This window comes from Bos javanicus, chromosome 16, assembly GCF_032452875.1.
Source record: "Bos javanicus breed banteng chromosome 16, ARS-OSU_banteng_1.0, whole genome shotgun sequence".
Classification (NCBI taxonomy): Eukaryota; Metazoa; Chordata; class Mammalia; order Artiodactyla; family Bovidae; genus Bos; species Bos javanicus.
In genome coordinates, this window is record NC_083883.1 from 38,096,008 (window position 1) to 38,118,393 (window position 22,386).

At 41.2% G+C, this 22,386-nt stretch overlaps 1 protein-coding gene across 2 annotated transcripts; it reads right to left on the bottom strand.

The window, feature by feature from the left end:
• Positions 1 to 3,725: 3,725 nt before the first annotated feature.
• Positions 3,726 to 16,401, bottom strand: SELE (selectin E). Of its 2 annotated transcripts, XM_061382558.1 has the most exons (12): positions 16,314 to 16,401; positions 15,881 to 15,965; positions 14,667 to 15,053; positions 13,551 to 13,658; positions 12,723 to 12,905; positions 11,427 to 11,612; positions 11,140 to 11,328; positions 9,340 to 9,516; positions 8,686 to 8,796; positions 7,802 to 7,823; positions 5,923 to 5,995; positions 3,726 to 4,986 (listed from the first exon to the last, which is right to left on the bottom strand). In XM_061382558.1, the coding sequence occupies exons 2-11, from the start codon at positions 15,915 to 15,917 to the stop codon at positions 5,938 to 5,940; spliced, it is 1,458 nt and encodes a 485-aa protein (XP_061238542.1). In that variant the 5' UTR covers positions 15,918 to 15,965; positions 16,314 to 16,401; the 3' UTR covers positions 3,726 to 4,986; positions 5,923 to 5,937. The 2 variants fall into 2 exon arrangements, 1 of the variants encoding a protein (XP_061238542.1); XR_009729918.1 differs by lacking the exon at positions 7,802 to 7,823.
• Between the last annotated feature and the right edge of the window lie 5,985 nt (positions 16,402 to 22,386).

Consider the following 22,386-nt stretch of genomic DNA (forward strand, 5'->3'; position numbering starts at 1 on the left):
CCCCAGATGAGTGAATTCTTCCCCCACTGAAGAGCCTTTAATGGAGGGGCCACTTGCAACAGGTAAACAACAAGGTTAAGGAAACAAGCAAGAGAAAATGAGTATCCGGAGCCTGGCAATACAGGAAGCTATTGCATCCTTGGGACTGAAAACTCAAGGAGAAGACATAGTGTATCAGTGAGGACTGGGACCCTGGGGAGAAGTCCCCCATCAGAAGATGTAGTAGAGGAAGGAGGCAGCTGCTTCCCGAAATAGCACCAAAAAGGGAAAAGAGTGAGTACGAAATAACCTGACCACTCTCTCTTCTCATTTTCTGGTCTCCTTTTGTTGTTGTTTAGTCATTCAATTATGTCCAACTCTTTGCAAACCCATGGACTGTAGCCCACCAGGCTCTTCTGTCCATGGAAAATTCTCCAGGCAAGAAAAGTAGAGTGGGTTGCCAGTTCTTTCTCCAAGGGATCTTCCCCAACCCAGGGATTGAACCTTCATCTCCTCCATTGACAGGTGGGTTCTTTACCACTGAGCCACCAGGGAAGCCACTGCATTGCCTCTTAATCCTACCTTATGGAATCTCTAGGATATTACCTAGTTCCTTTATTTCTAGCCATCAGCTTTCTCTTTATTTCCATTTTATGCTGTACTGTTGCCAAATATATTTTGCTGCATAACTGGATTTAAAATTTTTGCCTTCTGAGACAACTCATTCCATTTGTGAAAAGCAGTCCTGCTTCTTAGGATGAGCCCAAATCTGCTTTCGTTCATCCATTTATTTATTCATTCATTCAATAAGTATTTGTTGAGTATCTACCATGTTTCAGGAATAGGCCAGGTTCTAAGATTATAGCAATGAATAAGGTAATAAGTTCCTACTCCTAAGAAACATAGAATCTAGTGGGGAAGACAGATGTTAAACAAATAATTATTTAATACCAATCAAAGAAAAGAAGAATATGGGCTATGAGAACATTAAAGAGGGGACCTGGTCTAAGGCGTCAATTGTCATGAAGGGAAATTTAAGCAGAGAACCTGAAAGATGAGGAGGAATCAGGGACACAAAGAGTAGGGGCTTTCTAGATGGGGAAGGGGAGTAACTGCAGACAGAAGAAGCTAATGTCTCCAAGGCAGGCAGAAAAACTTCTCCATTGTGGATGGAGTACAATTCCTGAAGTGCTGGTGTGAAATGTGGTTGGGAAGTGAGCAAAGACTAGATTTGTGTGCTGGTTGTGTCAATGACTTGAAACCATAGTGCATCTTAACAGCCAACTGAGAACCTAGAAACTAATGAGTTTGTGGGGATTTTATCAAGTAGTCCAGGGGTGGTAATAAAGACCCATTCTGAGGGCTCTCAGTGGGAATCAGTTGATGAAAGTTATTAAAATAGCTATTGATAGGATTTTGCACTATTGGGAGATCAAGGAAAAGAAAACATCTCCTTGATTTTAGACTTTAATCTTATAAACCAGCAGCCTGACTACATATGTGCATAACTGAAGAGAGCAATATTTTAATTTCTTTTGGCTTAGAATCTTTTGGGAGAAGGCAGTTAAAGTTTTAAGGTACAAACTATATTTTTTCGAACTGAAAGAGGACCATGAGCTCTTCCTGTTTAGGTAGATTTTTGTGTTCTTTCGTTAAAAACTTCTTTTCTAATCTTTTAATCTGCTGACACCAAGAATTGTTCCACTTTGCACTACTGTATGCGTTCTACTTGTCTATGTCCGTTTGACTTGGGTATCTTCTGAATACATTTAATTTGTTCAGTCTTCTCTTTGGGGGAACCTGGGAAAGCTAATATTCCTGCTTCCTCTGCATTTCTAGCTGATGTCTCAAGTGTGTATCCATTTCAGTCCTACATGAAAACATCCCTAATTAGCAGGATCTATACTGGTTTTCGCCTTTTCTTTAACTTTAGTACTTTGAGCTAAGAAGAAGTATAGAATCAAAGTGAAAAAAACTTTAGCCTGTACCAATGTTATAGCCTTTTATTTTTTTTTTTTTTTTAAGTCTGGCTAACCAAGCCAAACATTAAACCCTGTTTTCTTAGGAATTTCAGATATTCCAATTCTTTGATAACAATGAGATTCACAAGGTGGTTTTTAGCTGGGTACACACAAGGCATTTTGCGTTGACACTATTTTAGCAAAGAGAAGGCACACGTTCTCTGTAGGAAAAACTACTGTCTCTAACCCTGGAGAATAACTGAGTCTGGAGGATAAAACAAGGTGAATTGGTTGACTTGAGTAACCTAGAATTGAAGCTAGCATGATGCACAGACTCCAGAAGTCTTTGTTTCATCGTGCTTAATGATTGTTTTTAGATTATTAATATTTTTCCAACAACTGTACAGTCTTGAAGCCAAAACCCATATGTATACTATTTCATACACACTAGGGTGGTGATAATCAAAATGACAGGCAATAACAAGTATTGAAAAGAATGTAGAGAAATAGGAACCTTCACACATTGCAGATGGGATTGTGAAAGGGTACTGCCCTTTTGGGAAACAATTTGGCAATTCCACAAAACGTGAAGCATTAAGTTACCATATGACCCAATAATTCCTCTTCTGGGTATATGACCAAGACAACTGAAAATATAAGTCTACTCTAAAACTTGAACATGAATGTTCATAGCAGTGTTAGTCACTATAGTCAAGAAGCAGAAACAATCCAAATGTCCATCATTTGATGAATGGAAAAAGAACATGAAGCATATTCAAACAGTAGAGTATTATTCAGTAATGAAAAGGAATGGAGTACTGATACATGATAGAAAAAAATGGCCGAATCTTGAAAGTTCAGTTCAGTTCAGTTGCTCAGTCGTGTCCGACTCTTTGCGACCCCATGAATTGCAGCACGCCAGGCCTCCCTGTCCATCACCAACTCCCGGAGTTCACCCAAACTCATATCCATCAAGTCAGTGATGCCATCCAGCCATCTCATCCTCTGTCGTCCCCTTCTCCTCCTGCCCCCAATCCCTCCCAGCATCAGGGTCTTTTCCAATGAGTCAACTCTTCGCATAAGGTGGCCAAAGTATTGGAGTTTCAGCTTTAGCATCATTCCTTCCAAAGAAATCCCAGTCTGAAGGACTGATCTCCTTCAGAATGGACTGGCTGGATCTCCTCACAGTCCAAGGGACTCTCAAGAGTCTTCTCCAACACCACAGTTCAAAAGCATCAATTCTTCAGCGCTCAGCTTTCTTCACAGTCCAACTTTCACATCCATACACGACCACTGGAAAAACCATAGCCTTGACTAGATGGACCTTTGTTGGCAAAGTAATGTCTCTGCTTTTGAATATGCTATCTAGGTTGGTCATAACTTTCCTTCCAAGGAGAGAGCGTCTTTTAATTTCATGGCTGCAATCACCATCTGCAGTGATTTTGGAGCCCAAAAAATATTATGCTAAACACAAGATGCTGGACATAACAGGCCACATATTGTAGGATGATTCTATTTTTATGAAATGTCCAGAAAGGTAAATTTATAGAAGGAAAAAGTAGGTAAGTAGTTATCAGGGACTGGGAAAGATGGAGAGTGACTATTGTTGGGTCCTGTGTTTCTTTTGAGGGGTGATAGAAATGTTCCAGAATTAGATAGCAGTGATGGTCACAGGATCTTGTGAATATACCGAAATCCATTGGATTTTATATTTATAAACAGTGAATTTTATGGTATGTGATTTTTACCTAAGTAAAATAGATTTTTAAGAGCCATTACACAGGATAAATATAAACATGTTTATTATCAAACTTTACAGAGCCATGTTACGTACAATAGCTGTGATTGTAGACATTTGTTGTTCAGTCACTAAGTTATGTCCGACTGTTTTACAACCCCATGAACTATATATAGCCCAGCAGGCTTATCTGTCCATGGGATTCTCCGTGCAAGAATTCTAGAGTGGGTTGCCATTTGCTTTTCCAGGGGATCTTCCTATCTCAGGGATCGAACCCACATCTCCTGCTTGGGAGATGGATTCTTTACCACTGAGCCACCTGGTAAAGCCCAGGTATGACATTAGCTTAATAAATACGTACATAAAACATTTAAAATAATAACTTAAAATACTTGTACTGAATTAAGACTTAAGGCATTTATACTATATTCAATGCAAGCAAAAAAGAACACAACCTCTAAAAGCACTTTAGTGCTTAGTCGCTCAGTCGTGTCTGACTCTGACCCCATGGACTGTAGCCCGCCAGGCTCCTCTGTCTATGGGATTTCCCAGGCAAGAATACTGGAGTGGGTTGCCATTTCCTTCTCCAAGGAATCTTCCCTACAAAGGTATTGAACCCACGTCTCTTGCATCTCCTGCAGTGGAGGCAGATTCTTTACCACTGTGCCACCTGGGAAGGTAAAAATACTTTAAAAAACACTGAATCCCACAAGGATCAAAGTGACTGAGACTGTACTTGCTGTGCTAAATAGAATTTTCACTATTAACAACTTTTCACATGTCATCACCCTGTGGCATGAAACTTTTGTCATTTTCCCCCGTCTATTAATAGAATATCTACAACCAATTAGTTTCCTCTAAATTCTTGACAATTACTCATCCCCATAACAGCAACTACAGAGTCAGCAGCTGAAACACCATGAGGGACAAAAGAAAGAAACAGTGCCACTAAATATTGTATTACCCCCACAAGATTTCAAAGTGAGTGAAGGGTGAGTTAGGAAAGGAATCCTGAGATTCTAGAGCCTTAGTCTCTTTGCTTTTGCATGGACAAGAATATCCTTCCCTTCCAGTAGCCATCCTTCCCTTCCAGAGCCAGCACTGGAAAGGAGAGAATTGAGTCTTTTTTGGTGGCAGACTGGACTTGTTCGTTGGATTTTGTCCACTGAAGTCCTCATGGGTACCATGGCCCCACCTGTAAATGTAGCCGGTGGATGCAGTAGGAGAGAAGAGCTGGAGACCCAAGCAGACCTCTCTGTCTCTGCCATCTTCAGGGTATTGCTCTAGTTCCCTAATTTGCTTGTGCTCCTGCAATGAGAGTACATGACATCAGGATCCTTAATATTTTGCATACTAACAGCAACAACAAAATTCCCCTTCTAGCACAGACAGCTGTGTGTACTCTCACGAGGCTAGTCCAAATATGAACAGCAAATAGGAACGCTATCCTATTCAGTTGGGATAGTGAAACGATTCTGTACGATACTGTAATGATGGATACATGTCATTATATATTTGTCAAAACCCACAGAATGTACAGAACCAGGACTGAACCCTAATGTAAACTTTGGGATTTAGTTAATAATGATGTATCAAAACTGGCCCATCAATTTTAACAAAATACCATACTAATGTAAGATGTCAATGATAGAGGAAATCAGAGGGTATGAGGGAGGTATGTTGGAACTCTGTTCTTTCTACTGATTTTTTTCTGTAAACCTAAAACTGCATACATAAAAATGTCTATTAATTTAAAAAAAATCTATTCAGAGGCAACTTGAACCTTCCAAATTCTCACAAAGCAAAGCAGAGTGTTTTTAAGAATACAGATTTTAGAGCCAGACCGCCTGAGTATGATTCCTGACTATATAACTTAATAGTTTTGAGGTTTTAGGCATTACTCAACTTCCCTGTGCCTCATTTTCTTCATATATATAATAATAAATACAATAGCCCTTATCTCATAGAATTCCTAGCTTAGAGTGGTTCCTAGACTATAGTAAGTGCCATAGAATGGTTAACTATCATTATTATCATTAATGTTCATAAATGAAATGATTCATTGAAGGCAAGATTCTTGTTCCTTTCTTCTCCTACAAAAAGAAAAGAAACAACTTTCCATAAAATAACACCAAGGTGGTGATATCCCCCCTAGAAACTAGCAGGTTTGGAGGGTTCAAGAAACAGTAGAATATGTGGAGAAGATGTCTTTTTTCAAAACCATATGTGATTTTCAAATCTTACCTGATTCCTTTGGACTTAAATTAACTTGGAAGGTGTTGAGTAGCATCCATTGGATTTCAGGCTTGAGCAGCTGCTGTGGAACACATGAGAACACCAAGGTAAAGCACTGGTTTCCAACATGAAGAGAAAAATGTGTAAAATGTTCAAGGGCATGCTTTACAATTAGGTTGGTACAAAAGTATTTGTAGTTTCAGACTGTGAATTTTAAATCATAACTAGGCTTCAAACACATCGTTAGCAATCAAAATAGGAACGTTACAATCAACACGTTTTTACCAATGAGAAATAACTTGCTCTATCCCTGTAGCATAAACATGTGTGCTTTGGTATTCAGTGAACTCTTGGCAAGGATTTTCTGCCTCAGGCTGGTTGTAGAAGCATTTTCCCTGCAAAAAGTTGTAAAGCTGCTTAACGAAGTGCTAGTTGGTTGGCAAGAGGTCAGCTGAATATGGTGAATGAGGCAAAACTTCATAGCCCAATGTGTTCAACTTTTGTAAGCGTTGGTTGTGTGCTGTGTGGCCCAGCATCGTGGAGAAGAACTGGGCCCGTTCTGTTGACTAATGCTGGCTGCAGACGTTGCAGTTTTGAATGCGTCTCATCAATTTGCTGAGTATACTTCTCAGATGTAATGGTTTCACTGGGATTCAGAAAGTTGTAGTGGATCAGACAGGCAGCAGACCACCAAACAGTGACCATGACCTTTTTTTGTGCAAGTTTGGCTTTTGGAAGTGCTTTGGAGCTTCTTCCTTGGTCCAGCCACTGAGCTGGTTGTCATATAAAATCCACTTTTCATTGCATGTCACAATCTGATTGAGAAATGGTTTGTTGTTGCTGTGTAGAATAAGAGAAGGCAACAGTTCAAATTGATGTGTTTTTTTGATTTGTGGTCAGCTCACTTATTGAGCCTTTTCACCTTTCCAATTTGCTTCAAATGCCAAATGACCATAGAATGGTCGACATTGAGTTCTTTGGCAGCTTCTCATGTAGTTAGTTGTTAGAGGATCAGCTTTGGTGACACTGTCAATTGGTCATTGTCAACTTCCGATGGCAGGCCACTATGCTCCTCATCTTCAAGGCTGCCTTCTTTGCAAAACGTCTTGAACCACCACCGCACTGTGCGTTCATTAGCAGTTTCTGGGCCAAATGTGTTGATGTTGCAAGTTGTCTCCGTTGCTTTACAACCCATTTTGAACTTGAATTAAAAAATTGCTTTAATTTGAGTTTTGCCTAACATCATTTCTGTAGTCCAAAATAGCAAGTTTGATGCATGAAGCAGGGCACTCAAAGCTGGTGCTCTGAATAGGGGGATTCAGAATGGGGGGACACATGTGCATCTGTGGGTGATTCATGTTGATATATGGCAAAAACCACCACAATATTGTAGAGAAATTATCCTCTAATTAAAATAAATTAATTAATTTTTAAAAAAAGAGCAAATAGCAACAGAGTAGGAAACTATTGCTCTTCATTATAAATAAATAAATAAATAGCAAGTAATGCCATTAGCAGGGCTTTCCTAGGGGGCACTAGTGGTAAAGAACCTGTCTGTCAATGCAGGAGACATAAGAGACTCAGGTTCGATCCCTGGGTTGGAAATATCCCCTCCAGTATTTTTGCCTGGAGAATCCCACGGATAGAGGAGCCTGGTGGACTATTGTCCATAGGGTTCCAAAGAGTCAGACACAATTGTGCTGACTTAACACACACAACGTCATTAGCAAAAACACATAAATGAGAGAAATGTGAGAAATGTGCATTAAAATAATGTATAACATAACCACATTTATTTAAGAATGTATTCCAATATCAAACAGCAAATTTCAACAGTGCAAAACCGCAATTACTTTTGCACCAACCTAAATTCAAGAATGCAGCTTACCTGGCAGGAGAAAATTTTTTTGCTGCAAGAGAAAGAGAACTATTAATTTGGGCTAAGTGACTTTCAAGGACATTTTAAATCCTGAAGCAATATGACTCTATTTATCAGGGATTGCAAACTCAAGGCCTTCAAGGCCCCTATAATTATCAGAACACAAACATATCTTGGTGACAACAGGGCAGGGTGAATGCAAAGTGTACATTCATGCAAAGAGGACAGCAGCTTCCTAAGGCAGGCAGATAGTCTATAGACTCCACCTGCCAAGTCTGTGTGTCTTCCAGTTGGTCATGAGAAATCTCAAATCAGATTTGATATGAAATTTCCTATTTCATAAATGTCAGAGTTTAGTTCAAAAAAATTTAAAGACTCTGTAGGTCAAACAGATCAAGAGTGTGGTGAGATGTGTTTGCATATTCTCTGTGTGTGCTTAGTTGCTCCATCATATCCAACTGTTTGTGACCCTGTGGACTGTGGCCCACCAGGCTCCTCTATCTATGATTTTTTCCTGGCAAGAATAGTGCATATTTCCTGAGATGCTCCCAAATTTAAGCCTGTATCCCAAATACAATTTTTGGAAACATTTTCTTCATTTTCCCAGGAACACTAATTATGGCAGCCTCAGTGCAGCAACTCCTCGGACCACAGAGTTCAAAGTGAATAGCACCCCCTGGAGCTGTACAATGTTAGCACACTAACGTTTGTATTAAAACTCTTTTCCTAAGATTTCTGCTTATTTATCCTGCAGTTTATTCATGTTTATCATTAAATGACTAGTGATTTGATTCTGATTACATTTTAATCTATGAGAGACAATATGACTCATCAATGAGAAAAAAATTTTTTTTCAAAAAACCTTTTTGGAGTACATTCATAAATGCCCTCACCTTTCTTCTGAAGGCGTTTCAGAAGCCAGAAGAGAAATGATGGTATTGTCACAAGGGAGACTCCAGCAGTAGAAAGTCCAACTGCCAAGGGAGTTTGGGACACAGTGGGAGCTAAGGAAACAGGGGGTAGACAGTCATGAGAAGAAATTAAATTTAAAGTCTTCCTGTTCTGTCCATTTGCCCTTTTCTTTGTACACTGGTTATAATGTGCAAAGAAGAAGAGTCATCTAGTCCAATACATGAGGCAGAGACATGGTACTAAAGGCCTTTGAGATCAGCCCAAACCTCTCTGTGAGCTTATCTCCCAGCACAGTCAGACAGAGCTCTAACTTGCCAAGCTTTTACAGCACACCTTGGTTAACCTCTGTCTCTCTTTCTCTCTTTTTCACTCATTTTCCTTTCCCCTCCAATTTCTCCCACTAGCTCTCCTTTCTCCAATTATCAAAATTCCATCAGCATGTCACTCCTGTTTTCTCTCTTCCCTATAGAATGAAATATCCATCCCTCAAATGTTAACCTGGGTAACCTTTCTGACCTTCCTGGTTTGGATATACTGGATAGTTCATTATTGTAGCCAGATAGCTTCCTTTCTTTGCTCGCTTTCTTCTCTCTGATTCCCCCGCCCCAGACAACCACCATCACTCAGTGCTTCACCTTCACAGGTTGGCAGCATCCCAGACCAGTGTCCTGTAGCACCGCAGGTCAGCACTACAGAGCCATTGAGTGTCCATCTTTCAGGACATGCAAACGTACACTCAGTGCCAAGCACGGGCTCCCCAGTGCAGTTCATGTTGAGCTTTCCAGAAACGTCCAAACGTGAACATCGTACCACTGAAAATGAGAGCATATGGGTAGCAGTTAAGAAAAATCGCCTGGAAGACTTCTGAAACTGACAGAAAGTCACCAATAAGCTTAAGTACTACATAGTTTTCAGCATGTAGGAAATTAGAATCAAGTCCTTTGGGGCAATCTGCAAAGCAGATAAATTGTATGTGGCTGCCTCTTCATTGGGCTTCCCTAGTGACTCGGTTGGTAAAGAAACTGCCCTCAGTGCAGGAGATCCAGGTTCAATCCCCAGGTCAGGAAGATCCCCTGGAGAAGGAAAAGGCAACCCACTCCAGTACTCTTGCCTGGAGAATTCCATGGACAGAGGAGCAAGGCAGGCTTCAGTCCATGGGATTGCAAAGAGTCAGACACAATTGTGCCTCTTCAGTCCCTGGACAAATGGGAAAACGGCTGTTGTTTTTTTTTTTTAATTCCAGTGCCTCTGTTGATAATGGTACTAGACAGCCTTTTACAGGACCAATGGCTCCTGAGCTCTGTTCTGACATGTGATGAAGTTAGGGTCAGGAGAAATATTTTAGGTAGCCAGAGAGCAACTTATGAGTCTTGAGTACTTACAGATGAGGCCAAAAAGAAAGGAAGATAAGAAGGCAGCCACATCAAATTTATCTGCTTTACAGTTTGGTTTTTGTCTTGTGGTTTTTTGCAACTAGAAATAACTCTGTGCTGTATTTGGCTACAAAAATGTTAGTACCTGATGGTGAACCTTGCTTGTTTTCAGTATCCTCGCTCTTGCTTTATTAAACTAAATTTTAGTGCTTATGTATGTTTTAAGGCTGTCCCTTTAGCTGAGACCATACTTGAAATGTTTTCCTCACTGCTAGTTATAAACAGTTTCAGAAGAAGGGCATGACAAGAGTTTTAGAGTCAAATCATAAGGAGAAGGGGGTGGCAGAGGATGAGTTGGTTAGATAGCATCACCAACTCAATGGACATGAATTTGAGCAAACTCCGGGAGATAGTGAAGGACAGGGAAGCCTGGAGTACTGCAGTCCATGGGGTCTCAAAGAGTCAGACACAACTTAGCAGCTGAACAACAACAGCAACAACATGTTCTCATAATTCTATTTTGTAAATTTTCTAATGTGATTTCCCTTTAGATTAAGCTTTCTGCTTACTGATGCCAGTTTATAAAGTTATACATATTTATATATTTGCGTATGTGCTCAGTTGTGTCAGACTCTTTGCAATCCTATGGACTGTAGCCCCTTGGTGACTCAACAATAAAGAATCCACCTGCCAGTGCCAGAGCCCAGGAGATGTGGGTTCAGTCCCTAGGTTTGGAAGATCCCCAGGAGGAGGGCATGGCAACCCACCTCAGTATTCTTGCCTGGGAAATCCCATGGACAGAAGAGCCTGGTGGGCTACAGTCCGTGGAGTTGCAAAGTTATATTAGCCCAGGACAATTAAAAAACCAGCAAAGCATCCACTCTTATTCCACACAGTCCTTTCCCTGGACAAGCATGAGTTCTTTTATATGCATCTCAAAAACATAAGATGATTGTTGCCCATCAGATCTGGTTATTATAGTTAATGTAGGCAGCTGGTTTCATTTTAAGTGCCCACATGTGCAGACTGCTGTTCTTTGAGAAAGGAGACTCTCAGGCTTACCTTCACAAACTGGGACCCGCTGTGTCCATTGTCCCTGGGCAGTGCATTCAACCTGGGTTGGCCCCTGCAACGTGAAGCCCTCTGCACAGGTGAAGTGGCAGGATGACTTGAAGGCAAAGTCTCCAACCACGGAGTGGCTACAGTTCACAGTGCCGTTCTGAGGATGGCTGATGGCTGCACAGCTTACAGCTGCAACACATGTCCCAGTTTATATTAACAGATCAGACTTGCCCATTTGGAGAATAGGTTGAGATGTTACAGTAAATCTTGATGCGGAGCCACCTTACCTTTACATGTTGGCTGCTTGTTGTCCCAAATCCCAGAGGAGGTACACTGTAGGTGCTGGGGTCCAGTAAGTTTATATCCTTCCTGACACTCAAACGTACAGGTGGTGTTCCATGGGAGGCTTCCATGGTTTGGGGAACAGTTTACAACTCCATTGTCCAGATTTGACAAAGCATCACACTTAACCACTAAGGATTTGAAAGAACACCATGAAATTTTAAAGAAGAGTGAGATATTCACTTCTTATTGAACTGGAGTTTATAACACAGTAAGGAAACTACCTTCAGAGAGTAGAACTCAAAGCCCGAGGTTAACTTCTGAGGACATGCACACCCACAATAAAGTTGTTATGTTTTTTTCTTGATATTTTCATCCTCTCTAATTGACTTTGACTATGCTAAGTAGTTCCTGATCGTTTTACCTGGCTTATTTTACAACAGGCAAAAACAAAGGAAAATAGCAGATTCTAGATCAGGATTTATGACTAGTTGTGATTAAAAAAAACAAATCCCAGCATACACAGAACATTCATTTATTTTAGCCCAGCAAGACCTGGAGAATGGAGAAGGAAATGGCAACCCACTCCAGTATTCTTGCCTGGGAAATCCCACAGACAGAGGAGCTACAGTCCATGGGGTCACAAAAGAGTCGGACATGACTTGGCAACTAAACAATAAGACCTGGAGGAAAGAGTTTTTCTGTCTTTGACCTAGGAAGATAAAACAGAGAAAAGGATATACTGAGGGTACTTGGTTATCATGATCTTCAATGGTCCAATTGCATGGATGAAATTAAACAGAGAAAGGAGAGAGGAAGTCATTCAGATTTTGAGGGGGCAGTTCCACAGTTCGGTGTTCCCTTACATATCATGAGAGCCTCAGAAACACTCATGTCAAATACAGGATCAAAATTTTTCTCAAAGCCAGCTGGTACCGTATTGGGCCTATATTCACTGGCTGAGAGAACAAGTTGAATCAGAACTTGTTTAATTAGGATAAGTTTAGAAGGAACTTTCCCTGAAGTGCTGAAAATGGCACAGTGAAATGAAGTGGTTCAGTCATGTCTGACTCTTTGCGATCCTATGGACTATAGCCTACAAAGCTCCTCTGTCCATGGAATTTTCCAAGCAAGAGTACTGGAGTGGGTTGCCATTTCCTTCTCCAGGGATCTTCCCCACCCAGGGATCAAACCTGGGTCTCCTGCATTGCAGGCGGATGCTTTACCGTCTGAGCCACCAGGGAACCAAGGGGGTGAGAGATGAATTGGAGAATGCTCTATGCTTTCTGAGAGAGACTTACCATTGCATTTTGGGAGAGGAGTGCTCCATTCTCCAGAGGACATGCACCGAGTGGCCTCTATGCTGCTTGGGAGGTAGCCCTCTGCACAGCTGATGGAGCAGGAAGAGTTGTAGGTGAATTTCCCCAAAGGGTTGCAAACCAGATGTCCATGCTCAGGATGTTTCTGTGCTGGACAGGTCACAACTGAAAAAGGAAAACAAATCAGTTCTGTTCCTCTCTCACCCTGTAGCATGTGGGAAGAACCCTGGAAACCAGAACTACTATTTATCAAACGTCAGGCACCAGGCTTCCCAGGAGGCACTAGTGGTAAAGAACCTGCCTGCCAATGCAGGAGACAAAAGAGACCTGGGTTCCATCCCTGGGTTGGGAAGTTCCCCCGGAGGAAGACACAGCAACCCATTCCAGTGTTCTTGCCTGGAGAACCCCATGGACAGAGGAACCTGGCAGGCTACAGTCCATGGAGTCGCAGAGAGTCGTACATGGCTAAAGGGATTCGGCAAAGAACAGGCACCATGAAAATGTGTCTGCATTTGTTCACATCATCCAAACCATAAGCCTATGAAGTTGGTACTCTACTGTCCTTGTTTTACAATGAGAAACCTGGGACTTGAGAGTTTTCCTCCCTGTTGTCAAGGTGCCATAACTACTAAGTGGTGGATCTGGGATTCAAACGCAGGAGAATCTGATTTCACAGCTTCAGCTCTTAACCTCCTTCTGACTCCATATGCTCCGGGGAAGGCAAAGCATGCAGACCTGACACCAAAACCAGCTGGGACATAAAATGCTCCTACAATCTCAAGTGAAGGAAAAGCTGAGACCACGCCTTACCTTGCTCACATTTGAGGCCCTTGAAGCCAGGGTGGCACTGACAAGTGTAGTTGTTGATGGTCTCTACACATTCACCATGGCTGCCGCAGGGTGTGGGGTTACAGGCAGCTGTGGAAAAGACAATCCGCGATAACTATTGTTGTTATGCTTCAATGGAGTTTCTTTGAATTTAGGATCAATGATGTGTAACAGGGATGTCACCAATGATACAGAGTGTCAGAGATTTTAATGGAGGTGCTTGATGAAATGCCCAAGCTGAGTTTTAAGCTCAAAAATTTCAAACCCTGATGTTAATATCAGAGGTAGAGCTGTAACTGGCACCCGAAATAGAAAATTCACTTTATCACAAATTCTAAAGAGAATTATCCTACTGCAAATAAATAACAAGTAACTAAAAAGTGTGTTATACGTGTGCATACACACTATATATAAGTATGTGGCGGTTTAGTCGCTAAGTCATGTCTGACTCTTTGAGACTCCATGGACTGTAGCCTGCCAGGCTCCTCTGTCCATGGGATTCTCTAGGCAAGAATACTCGAGTGGGTTGCCATTTCCTTCTCCAGGGGATCTTTCGCACCCAGAGATTGAACCTGAGTCTCCTGCATTGCAGGTGGTTTCTTTACCAACTGAGTCACTGGGGAAGCCTATATTTATATATACATATATGCATATATTTAGGTCTATACTTATATATGGCTTCCCTGGTGGCTCAGTAGGTAAAGAATCTGCCTGCAATGCAAGAGACTCAGGTTCAATCCCTGGATGGGGAAGACCCCTGGAGGAGGAAATGGCAACCCACTCCAGTATTCTTGCCTGGGAAATCCCATGAACAGAGAAGTCTTGTGGGCTACAGTCCATGGGGCACAAGAGTCAGACACAACTTAGCAACTAAATCACCACCATACATAAATAAATACATTCTTAACTACATTCACACAAAGAAACAAAAAGAGGCAAATTTCAGGTGTTTAAACATTTCAAATAGAATGTTTAAAAACCGTATCTTTATAGAACATAAAATCCACGCAATAGAGATTAGTTTTTGTATACAGTCAACAATCTGTCAAGATGCTCACACACAACATCTCCCTCCCACTGCTGCCACAGACTCCCTACCTTTGTAACACAAGGCGAGTTTCTGTTTGGTGCATTTCTCATCATTCCACTTGCCTGAGTCTTTTTCTCTCTTAATATAGATCTCTACACAGTCCTCGTCACTTTGCTTATTGTTTGGTTCACCTGGAGCCCAGTTTGTGGCTTCTTTGGTCAAGGACTTATTGGTCCCTATCCAGGTCCATGTACCGTTGATCTTTCTGATTCCAATCCAGTAGTAACTTGGTGAATAGCTGAATGTGGAGTTCAGGTATTCAATCTCTTCCTGGTTTTGAATTGCAACTAGAGCTGTGTAAGTTTTCCGGCAATAATCTCTGGCCTCCTCAAAAGTCATGATTTCCGTGGATGCATGGTAAGACCAGGTTCTACTTTCTTTAAACAGGAGAAGCACTAAGGGGGGAAACATGAAAGGAATGGGAAAGTTTAGCCCTGCTGTGGTTTGAGTCTGTTATCTGAATCTTTTGTTGTCATATTTTTGGCATCTAGTGGCCTTTGTGTGCATGCTGCTCAGAGGCTTCAGTCGTGTCTGACTCTTTGCGGCCCCATGGACGTAGCCCGCCAGTCTCCTGTCCATGAGATTCTCCAGGCAAGAATACCGGAGTGGGTTGCCATGCGCTTCTCCAGGGGATCTTCCTGACCCAGGGATCGAATCCACGTCTCCTGCATTGCAGGTGGATTCTTTATTGCTGAACCACCAGGGAAGTCCCCTAGTGGCCTTTGGGATGATTCAATTGTTTTTCCAAAGTAAGAATTTCTTGGAAAAACTTTTTCCAAAGTAAAAATGGGTACGAATGGAGACACTACCATCTACTGCGTTTCTCTTTTGTAATTGACCTTCCACTTGGTGCTTACCCACTATAACCTATCAATACACCTACCTAATAGTAGAATAATAGAATAACTAAGCTTTTTTGAGCACTAAATATGCACCATCAAGCACTGTCTGAGGCACTTTACATGAGCCATGATATTGAATCCTCAAAAGGCCTCTGGGAAATAGATTACTTTTGATCACTCTTTATACCTAAGGGATCTGAGACACAAAGAGGTAAATGGCTCCTAGCCCAGGGCACAACACATTATGAGGAGGAGCCCAGGATGCTGCTAAACAACCTACATTACACTTGGAAGCCCACCCCAAGGAAGACTTATCTGGTCCAAAATGCCAGTAGTGCTAAGGATAAGAAATTTTAGTCTATCAACTGACATTGACTTACCGAAAGTGAGAGCAGAGAGATACTGTGACACAATCATGACTTCAAGAGTTCTTTTGATCCAAAGATTAGACTTGAAAATGCTTTTCTGGGGGGGAGGGAGGGAGGTACAAAATTAATTATAGAATGAACTCCCAGGCTACCAGATACCCAGATCATTCTACAATGATGTGTAAAGTGGCATCATAAGATGTTTAGATTAAAGGATTATAATCTTTTGCCACAAGGTTTATTTCAAAGAAGTTTGCCCAAAGGAATAAATACAGAAGTTAAGATTTTCATCATTTCAGTCAAAAAGAAAAGCCAGGTTTTAAGCAGTCTGAATACAATAAGAGCTTGCACAGATCTTCTATGGAAGGAGTTTTGCATATCTGTTCATATTCATGATCTGTGCTTCATGGTCAAGACTGCTCTTGTAAAGATTTCTTGCACTTACTGTTCAGTATTAGATTCCTTCCGTGTTGCTGCTGCTTCTGTGTTGTGCCACTCCTGCAGGTTTGACGTGAAGTCAGCCAAGAACAGTGGAGCCCTGCTCCTGCTGGAACCATTCTTTATAAGATGCTCGCTTCCTGTGAGTAATACAAAGATATGTCCAATCCCAGTAAAGAGGAATTCCCAGCAATTCCACAGTGCTAAAAATTACAAGGATTCATTACAAAATGAATTCTCCTTTTTAATGTGCCTTTTTATTTTAGATGAATTCTATTAATATGACACAAATGCACGGTTTTAATTCTATTAACATAAAATCCATGTCTTTAGAAAGTTTTAAAACGTGGCTTATTAGCAGTCCCTTTCCTGAAATTGTGGTAGTAATCAGAATTTTATCAACTGAAGTGAACTAAGAATAGTTTTGTCATCTATGGGCTATTACTCTTGATTTTCTTACTACATACCAGTCAATAATGGGTTTTCTCTTTCTCACCTTCCAACTCAACTCATTTTAAGGTACACTGTCTCACAGAGGTAATGTTAATCATGAAAAAATGTTAATCCTCAGATTCTATGCATAGTTTTGACTAAATTACTAGAAATAGTATCTCCCGCTTACATGTCTGAAATAATTCCTTGTTTCTTAAATATAAGAAAAATGAGAAACAGATATTCCATCTGGAAAGTGTTCATGATTTATTCAGTGAGAAAATAAAGATGAAAACTATACATATTTGTATTTAATTGAACCAAATTTGGTTTGAAAAAATTTAAATGTGAATTGCAAAAAAAAAAAAAAAAAAATTTTTTTTTTAAATGTATCAAAATGTCAACAGTAATTTCTAGAGGACAGAATTTAGGGGTTATTTTTATAAGCTTCATGACTATTTTCAGCATTTTGCAGTTTTTGCAATGACCCTCTATTACTTTTTTAGTAAAATGAACACAGTTTAAAGATTTCTGTATCAAATATAACTATATATATATAGTTATCACCTTCATATATGTATATATAATATCACTGATTCCTGCTCTTTATATTGGCATTTCTTTGGGGGGATTATATACAATATAATCACCATTCCCCATCTCTGCATCCCATCTAATTCAAATGGTAGCGACAGTAAATGGGAATCTTTTAATTTCCATATTCTGTAGAGATCAAGTGAAGCTAATATTCTATAGTTACAGCTTTTAAAAATAAGACAGCTAACAATGTACTCTCAGCAGACATGAAGTAGTCATGAGGGGATTGAGGGGGATATAACAGGTTTGTTTCTCGCACTACTTGTTAGTGCCCTGGTTCTGTGTACATAAAGACCCAAACCAAACAGAAAAAGAGAAGAAAAATTCCAATAAATACAACTGACTTAAAAAGTAAATGTATAATCCAGTTAGCTAATTTAATTCTTAAATATGCCCAAATTTAACAGAGAATATATACCATCCACCCTCCCACTGTCCTATATTTTCCAGATATTAGCATTATTTTAACTTTTTATCAAACTTTACTTTTGTAAATGTGGTTGCTGTTGCTCAGTAAATGTGGAAAGTAATCAGCCACAAGTGTTTGTTTAGATTTTAGAGAAAGATGTGAAGCTGGGTTAATATTAATATTGTTAATCTATATGTATATTAATTTTCAATAAGTTGTGAACACATGATTTGTCACTTAAAAATGTGTACTGTAGGCAGATCTTTATCTGACACAATAATAAAGTACCTAATAATTATTTTGAAAATAGTAGTTAGTCATAACAGCCCAAGATAACTACATTTACTATTATGATTTTTTCATAACTAAATTAAGTTTGTCTTTTTCCTTTCTCATTAGTTCACAAATATCTAAAAATACCTCCAATGGTGGTACAGTCCCTATTTCATTGACTATATATGTCCTGGATGCCCCAGTTATGATCTGTAACATATATTGAACCTTCATCTTGTGCCAGGCCCTGTTCTAAGTTTTTTACATATTCATCTACATATGTATTTAATTCTTACAATAGCCTATGAAATAGGTGCTCTTATGATCCCCACAACACAGATGAAGAAATGAGGAACCAAGGATTTTACGGGTCTCAACTAAAAGCACAGAGCTAAGGAGTTGAAACCTGGGCAGTCAGTCTCTGGAGCCAGCTTCCTTAACTGCTATATTCCAGTCTGTGGTTTCTCTTGTTATTTTGCCCCACAATGAGCCTCCCTATTCTTCCCAAGTCTCCAGTCTTCCCTTGCCCTCTTTTTCCCAAGCCTCCACTCTCTTTCTTCTTCCCAAGAGCAGTGTGATAGTCCCAGCTCTCCCTCAGAGTGGCTGTGTCCTGCGTTCTGAGACATGAAGGCAGGAAGGGAACTAGGGGGCAGTAAGCAGTAGACAGAAGATATAGTGAAAGTAGACTCTAGGTTCTCCGCTGTGGTGGGAAAGTGGATGAAGAGACAAGCAAGGCAGGCTGAGCTACACCAGGGAAAGTTTTGATCCCTGTATCACACTTTCCAGGAGATCCTGATTTTAAAGCAGATTCTCTCTATGGCTAAAGGGTGCAGGGACATACCCCAATACCAAAAAAGAGACATATGAAAAATAAGGAATAGAAGCGACTGTGAGTAAAGGTAACTTATTGTTATTACCACCAGAAGTATAATATTCCAAACTCACTCACCCTTACAGTTATCCTGCATTCTCCCAGAATATTTTCCACACGCCTGTCATCTGAGGTTGGGACCACAAATCAAGTACCTGGCCACTAAGAGTGGAGGGGCTTTCTTTTGACTGTAGAGTTGCTGAAAGAGGCCATAGACAGACCTCATTTGCCTCTCATAGAGAGATGCCAGCATAGTGAGGGCCAGGAGTGGGTTGACAGCTGGACTGTAGCTTCTTCACCTGCTTTTTTTGTATCAGAATCTGATGAGGGGGGCACCCTCACTTGGAGGATAGAAGAATGAGTTGAAGAGGAAATCAGGTGAGCACTGAACAGCTGGGGGTGTTGAACATTATCTCCCCTTCCCCAAATGAACCTAATGCCCCCACATAGCAGGCTGATTAGAGGTGCCTCGAGGCCACATGGAATCTCCCAAGCTCAGAAGATGCAGCTGGCTATCCCTGGATAGCTCCATTTTCAACGCTGGCCTCATATGGACACCCCCTCACAATCTCCAGCTTGAGGAGGCCAGGAGAAAAGGAAAGAAGATAATCCAAACACGGGCACCCCTCGGGCTCCATCCACCACCAGGGCTATTTTGTCTGAGGTGCCGCCCTTCCTGGCGTCATCATCAGTTTCCTGAAAGTGCCCTGCCTGGCGTCTCCACATCCTGTCATGGGGCACCAAGGACTTTAAACATTTTTGCTGCTGCCCCCAGGCAAACTCATTCTTATCTTCATGGTGAAGGGACATCCCTGAGGAAGTGAGGGAGAGCTGGAAAGAGGATGTCAAGGTTCCCAAGGCAAATGTTACAGTTTTACTCAAGGCCATCCAGTTCATCTTCCATAGCGAGGGACAATAAAAGCTATGGACAGGAGATTGTTGGGTTGAATGGGAAGTAGCATGGGCCGTAAGTACACATGGCAAGACCACCTGTTAAAGTGTGAATTTAGCTTTGGTTCCTCAGTTCCCTCAGCTGAAAGGAACTATGACCCATGGGCAGTAGCCTTCCTGAGGTTCTGGGTTCCCTCACCTCTGGGCAGTGTTGCAAGATGCTTCTTTTTGAAAGCCTTGGTAACTTGCCCCCAGATTTGACTCTGCTAACATCTAAAGTACTTCTGTAGAGTCTAAGGTAGGGAGTGCGTGTGTGCAAAGTTGTTTCAGTCGTGTCCAGTTCTTTGCGACCCTTTGGACTATAGCTCACCAGGCTTCCCTGCCCTTGGGATTCTCCAGGCAAGAATACTGGAGTGGGTTTCCATGCCCTCCTCCAAGGGATCTTCCCGACCCAGGGATCGAACCTGGGTTCGATGTCACCTGCTTTGGCAGGCAGGTTCTTTACCACTAGTGCCACCTGGGAAGCCCAAGGTAGGGAGGGGAAATCCTAATAAAGATTCAATCCTACTTGGGGTATACAAATATGATATTTCTTGCACACTCAAAATTGTGAAGTTAAATTAATCAACAGTGCTCCATCATGGTGTAGAATGGCATTTCTTGCATGACTTAAACATGAGTATATTTGATAGAAAATGAGTCTGGTTCCCTCTAAATTCATTCTGCAGAAAGGCATGTTCACTTTTTTGGGATGTGTAGCCATCTCAAAACACCTGGGTCAGGTGGGAGCCTTGGGCTCTCAATCTGCACTCCCAATCCTAGGGAGAAGTGGAGTTTTCAGACCTCTCATATGAAGAAGACTCACCTGAGCAGCTCATTTAAAATGTGTATGTGGGGTTTCGCTGGTGGGTCAGTGGTAAAGACCTCTCCTGCCAATGCAAGAGACAGGGGTTTGGTCCCTGCTCTGGGAAGATCCCATGTGCCACTGAGCAGCTGAGCCTGTGTACCACAACTACCGGGGCTGTGCTCTAGGACCTGGGAGCTGCTACTGTTGAGCCCACATGCTGCAACTACTGAAGCCTGCACACCTAGAGCCTGTGCTCTGCAACAAGAGAAATCACCTCAATGAGAAGCCAATGCACCATAACCAGAGAGAAGCTCCACTCATCACAGCTAGAGAAAGCCTGAATGCAGCAATGAAGACCCAGTGCAACAACAACAACAACAACAAAACTAATGTCTTTTAAAAAATAAAATGTGTGTCTTGGGCTTCCCTGGTGGTCCAGTGGTTAAAAGTCTGCCTTACAATACTGGACACGTGGGTTCAATCCCTAGACTGGGAAGATCCCACATGCCATGGAGCAGCTAAGCTTGTGTACCGCAACTATTGAAGCCTGCAACCCTAGCAACCAGAGCTGGTGCTCTGCAACAAGAGAAACCATGGCAGAGAGAAGCCCGTACACTGAAACTAGAGAGTAGCCTCCACTCACCGCAACTAGAGAAAGCCCAGGAGCAGCAATGAACACCCAGGGCAACCAAAAAATAAATAAGCAAAATAAAATAAAGTGCTTTATCTTCAAGCCCAACACTTAGAGACTCTGACTCAGTAGGTCTAGGGTTGGGACCAGGAATCTGTAGTTTAAATGAATATTCAGGTGATTCTGATACAAATCCCCCAGTTCTACCACACTTTGAGATATGTTGGTCCAGGATCACCTGATTTGGGAAAGAATACCAAGAAGACCCTGTGGCTGGTGCTCAGCTCTCAGTAGAATTTTGACCCAAATGTCAGTACAGTTACTGACACCCTCTCTACTGGAAGACTAGAGGCACCATTGGTAACAGTGCTGGTCAAATACAGAAAATAAGTAGGATGAGTTGTTGTTTTGATTTCTCATACATGTAAAGTAATTTTTTTAAATTTTTAATTGGAAGATAATTGCATGATAATGTTGTGTTGGTTTTTGCCATACAATAGCATTAATCAGCCATAAGTATATATGTATCCCCTCTCTCTTAAACCTCCCTCCTACCCCTCACCCCATCCCACCCCTCTAGATTGTCACAGAGCACGGGGTTGAGCTCTCTGTGTTATACAGCAACTTTCCACTAGCTATCTATTTTACATATGGTAATGTATATGTTTCAACGCTACTCTCTCCATTTCCCCTGCTGTGTCTACAAGTCTGTTCTCTATGTCTGCTTCTGCCCTACAAATAAACTACTTAGGAGTAAACCTACCTAAGGAGACAAAAAAAACCTGTATACAGAAAACTATAAGACACTCATGAAACAAATCAAAGATGACATAAACAGATGGAGAGATATATCATGTTCTTGGGTTGGAAGAATCAATATTGTAAAAATGACTATACTACTTAAAGGTATATACAGATTCAGTGCAATCCCTATCAAATTACCAATGGCATTTTTCACAGAACTTGAACAAAACATTTCACAATTTGCATGGAAACACAAAAGACCCCAAATAGCCAAAGCAATATTGAGAAAGAAAAAAGGAGCTGGAGGAATCAACCTTGCTGACTTCAAACTATACTACAAAGCTATAGTCATCAAGACAGTATGTTACTGGCACAAAAACAGAAA

Bases quoted from the DNA above. Each gene is read 5' to 3' on its own strand.
- SELE (XM_061382558.1), bottom strand. From the start codon at position 15,917: ATGATTGTGTCACAGTATCTCTCTGCTCTCACTTTCG. The intron at 11,613-12,722 runs GTAAGTCTCTCT...TCAAATCCTTAG, and splicing joins TCCTCTCCCAAAATGCAATG to TGGTTAAGTGTGATGCTTTG. The intron at 8,797-9,339 runs GTGAAGCACTGA...CTGTTTCCTTAG, and splicing joins GATGCTGCCAACCTGTGAAG to CTCCCACTGTGTCCCAAACT.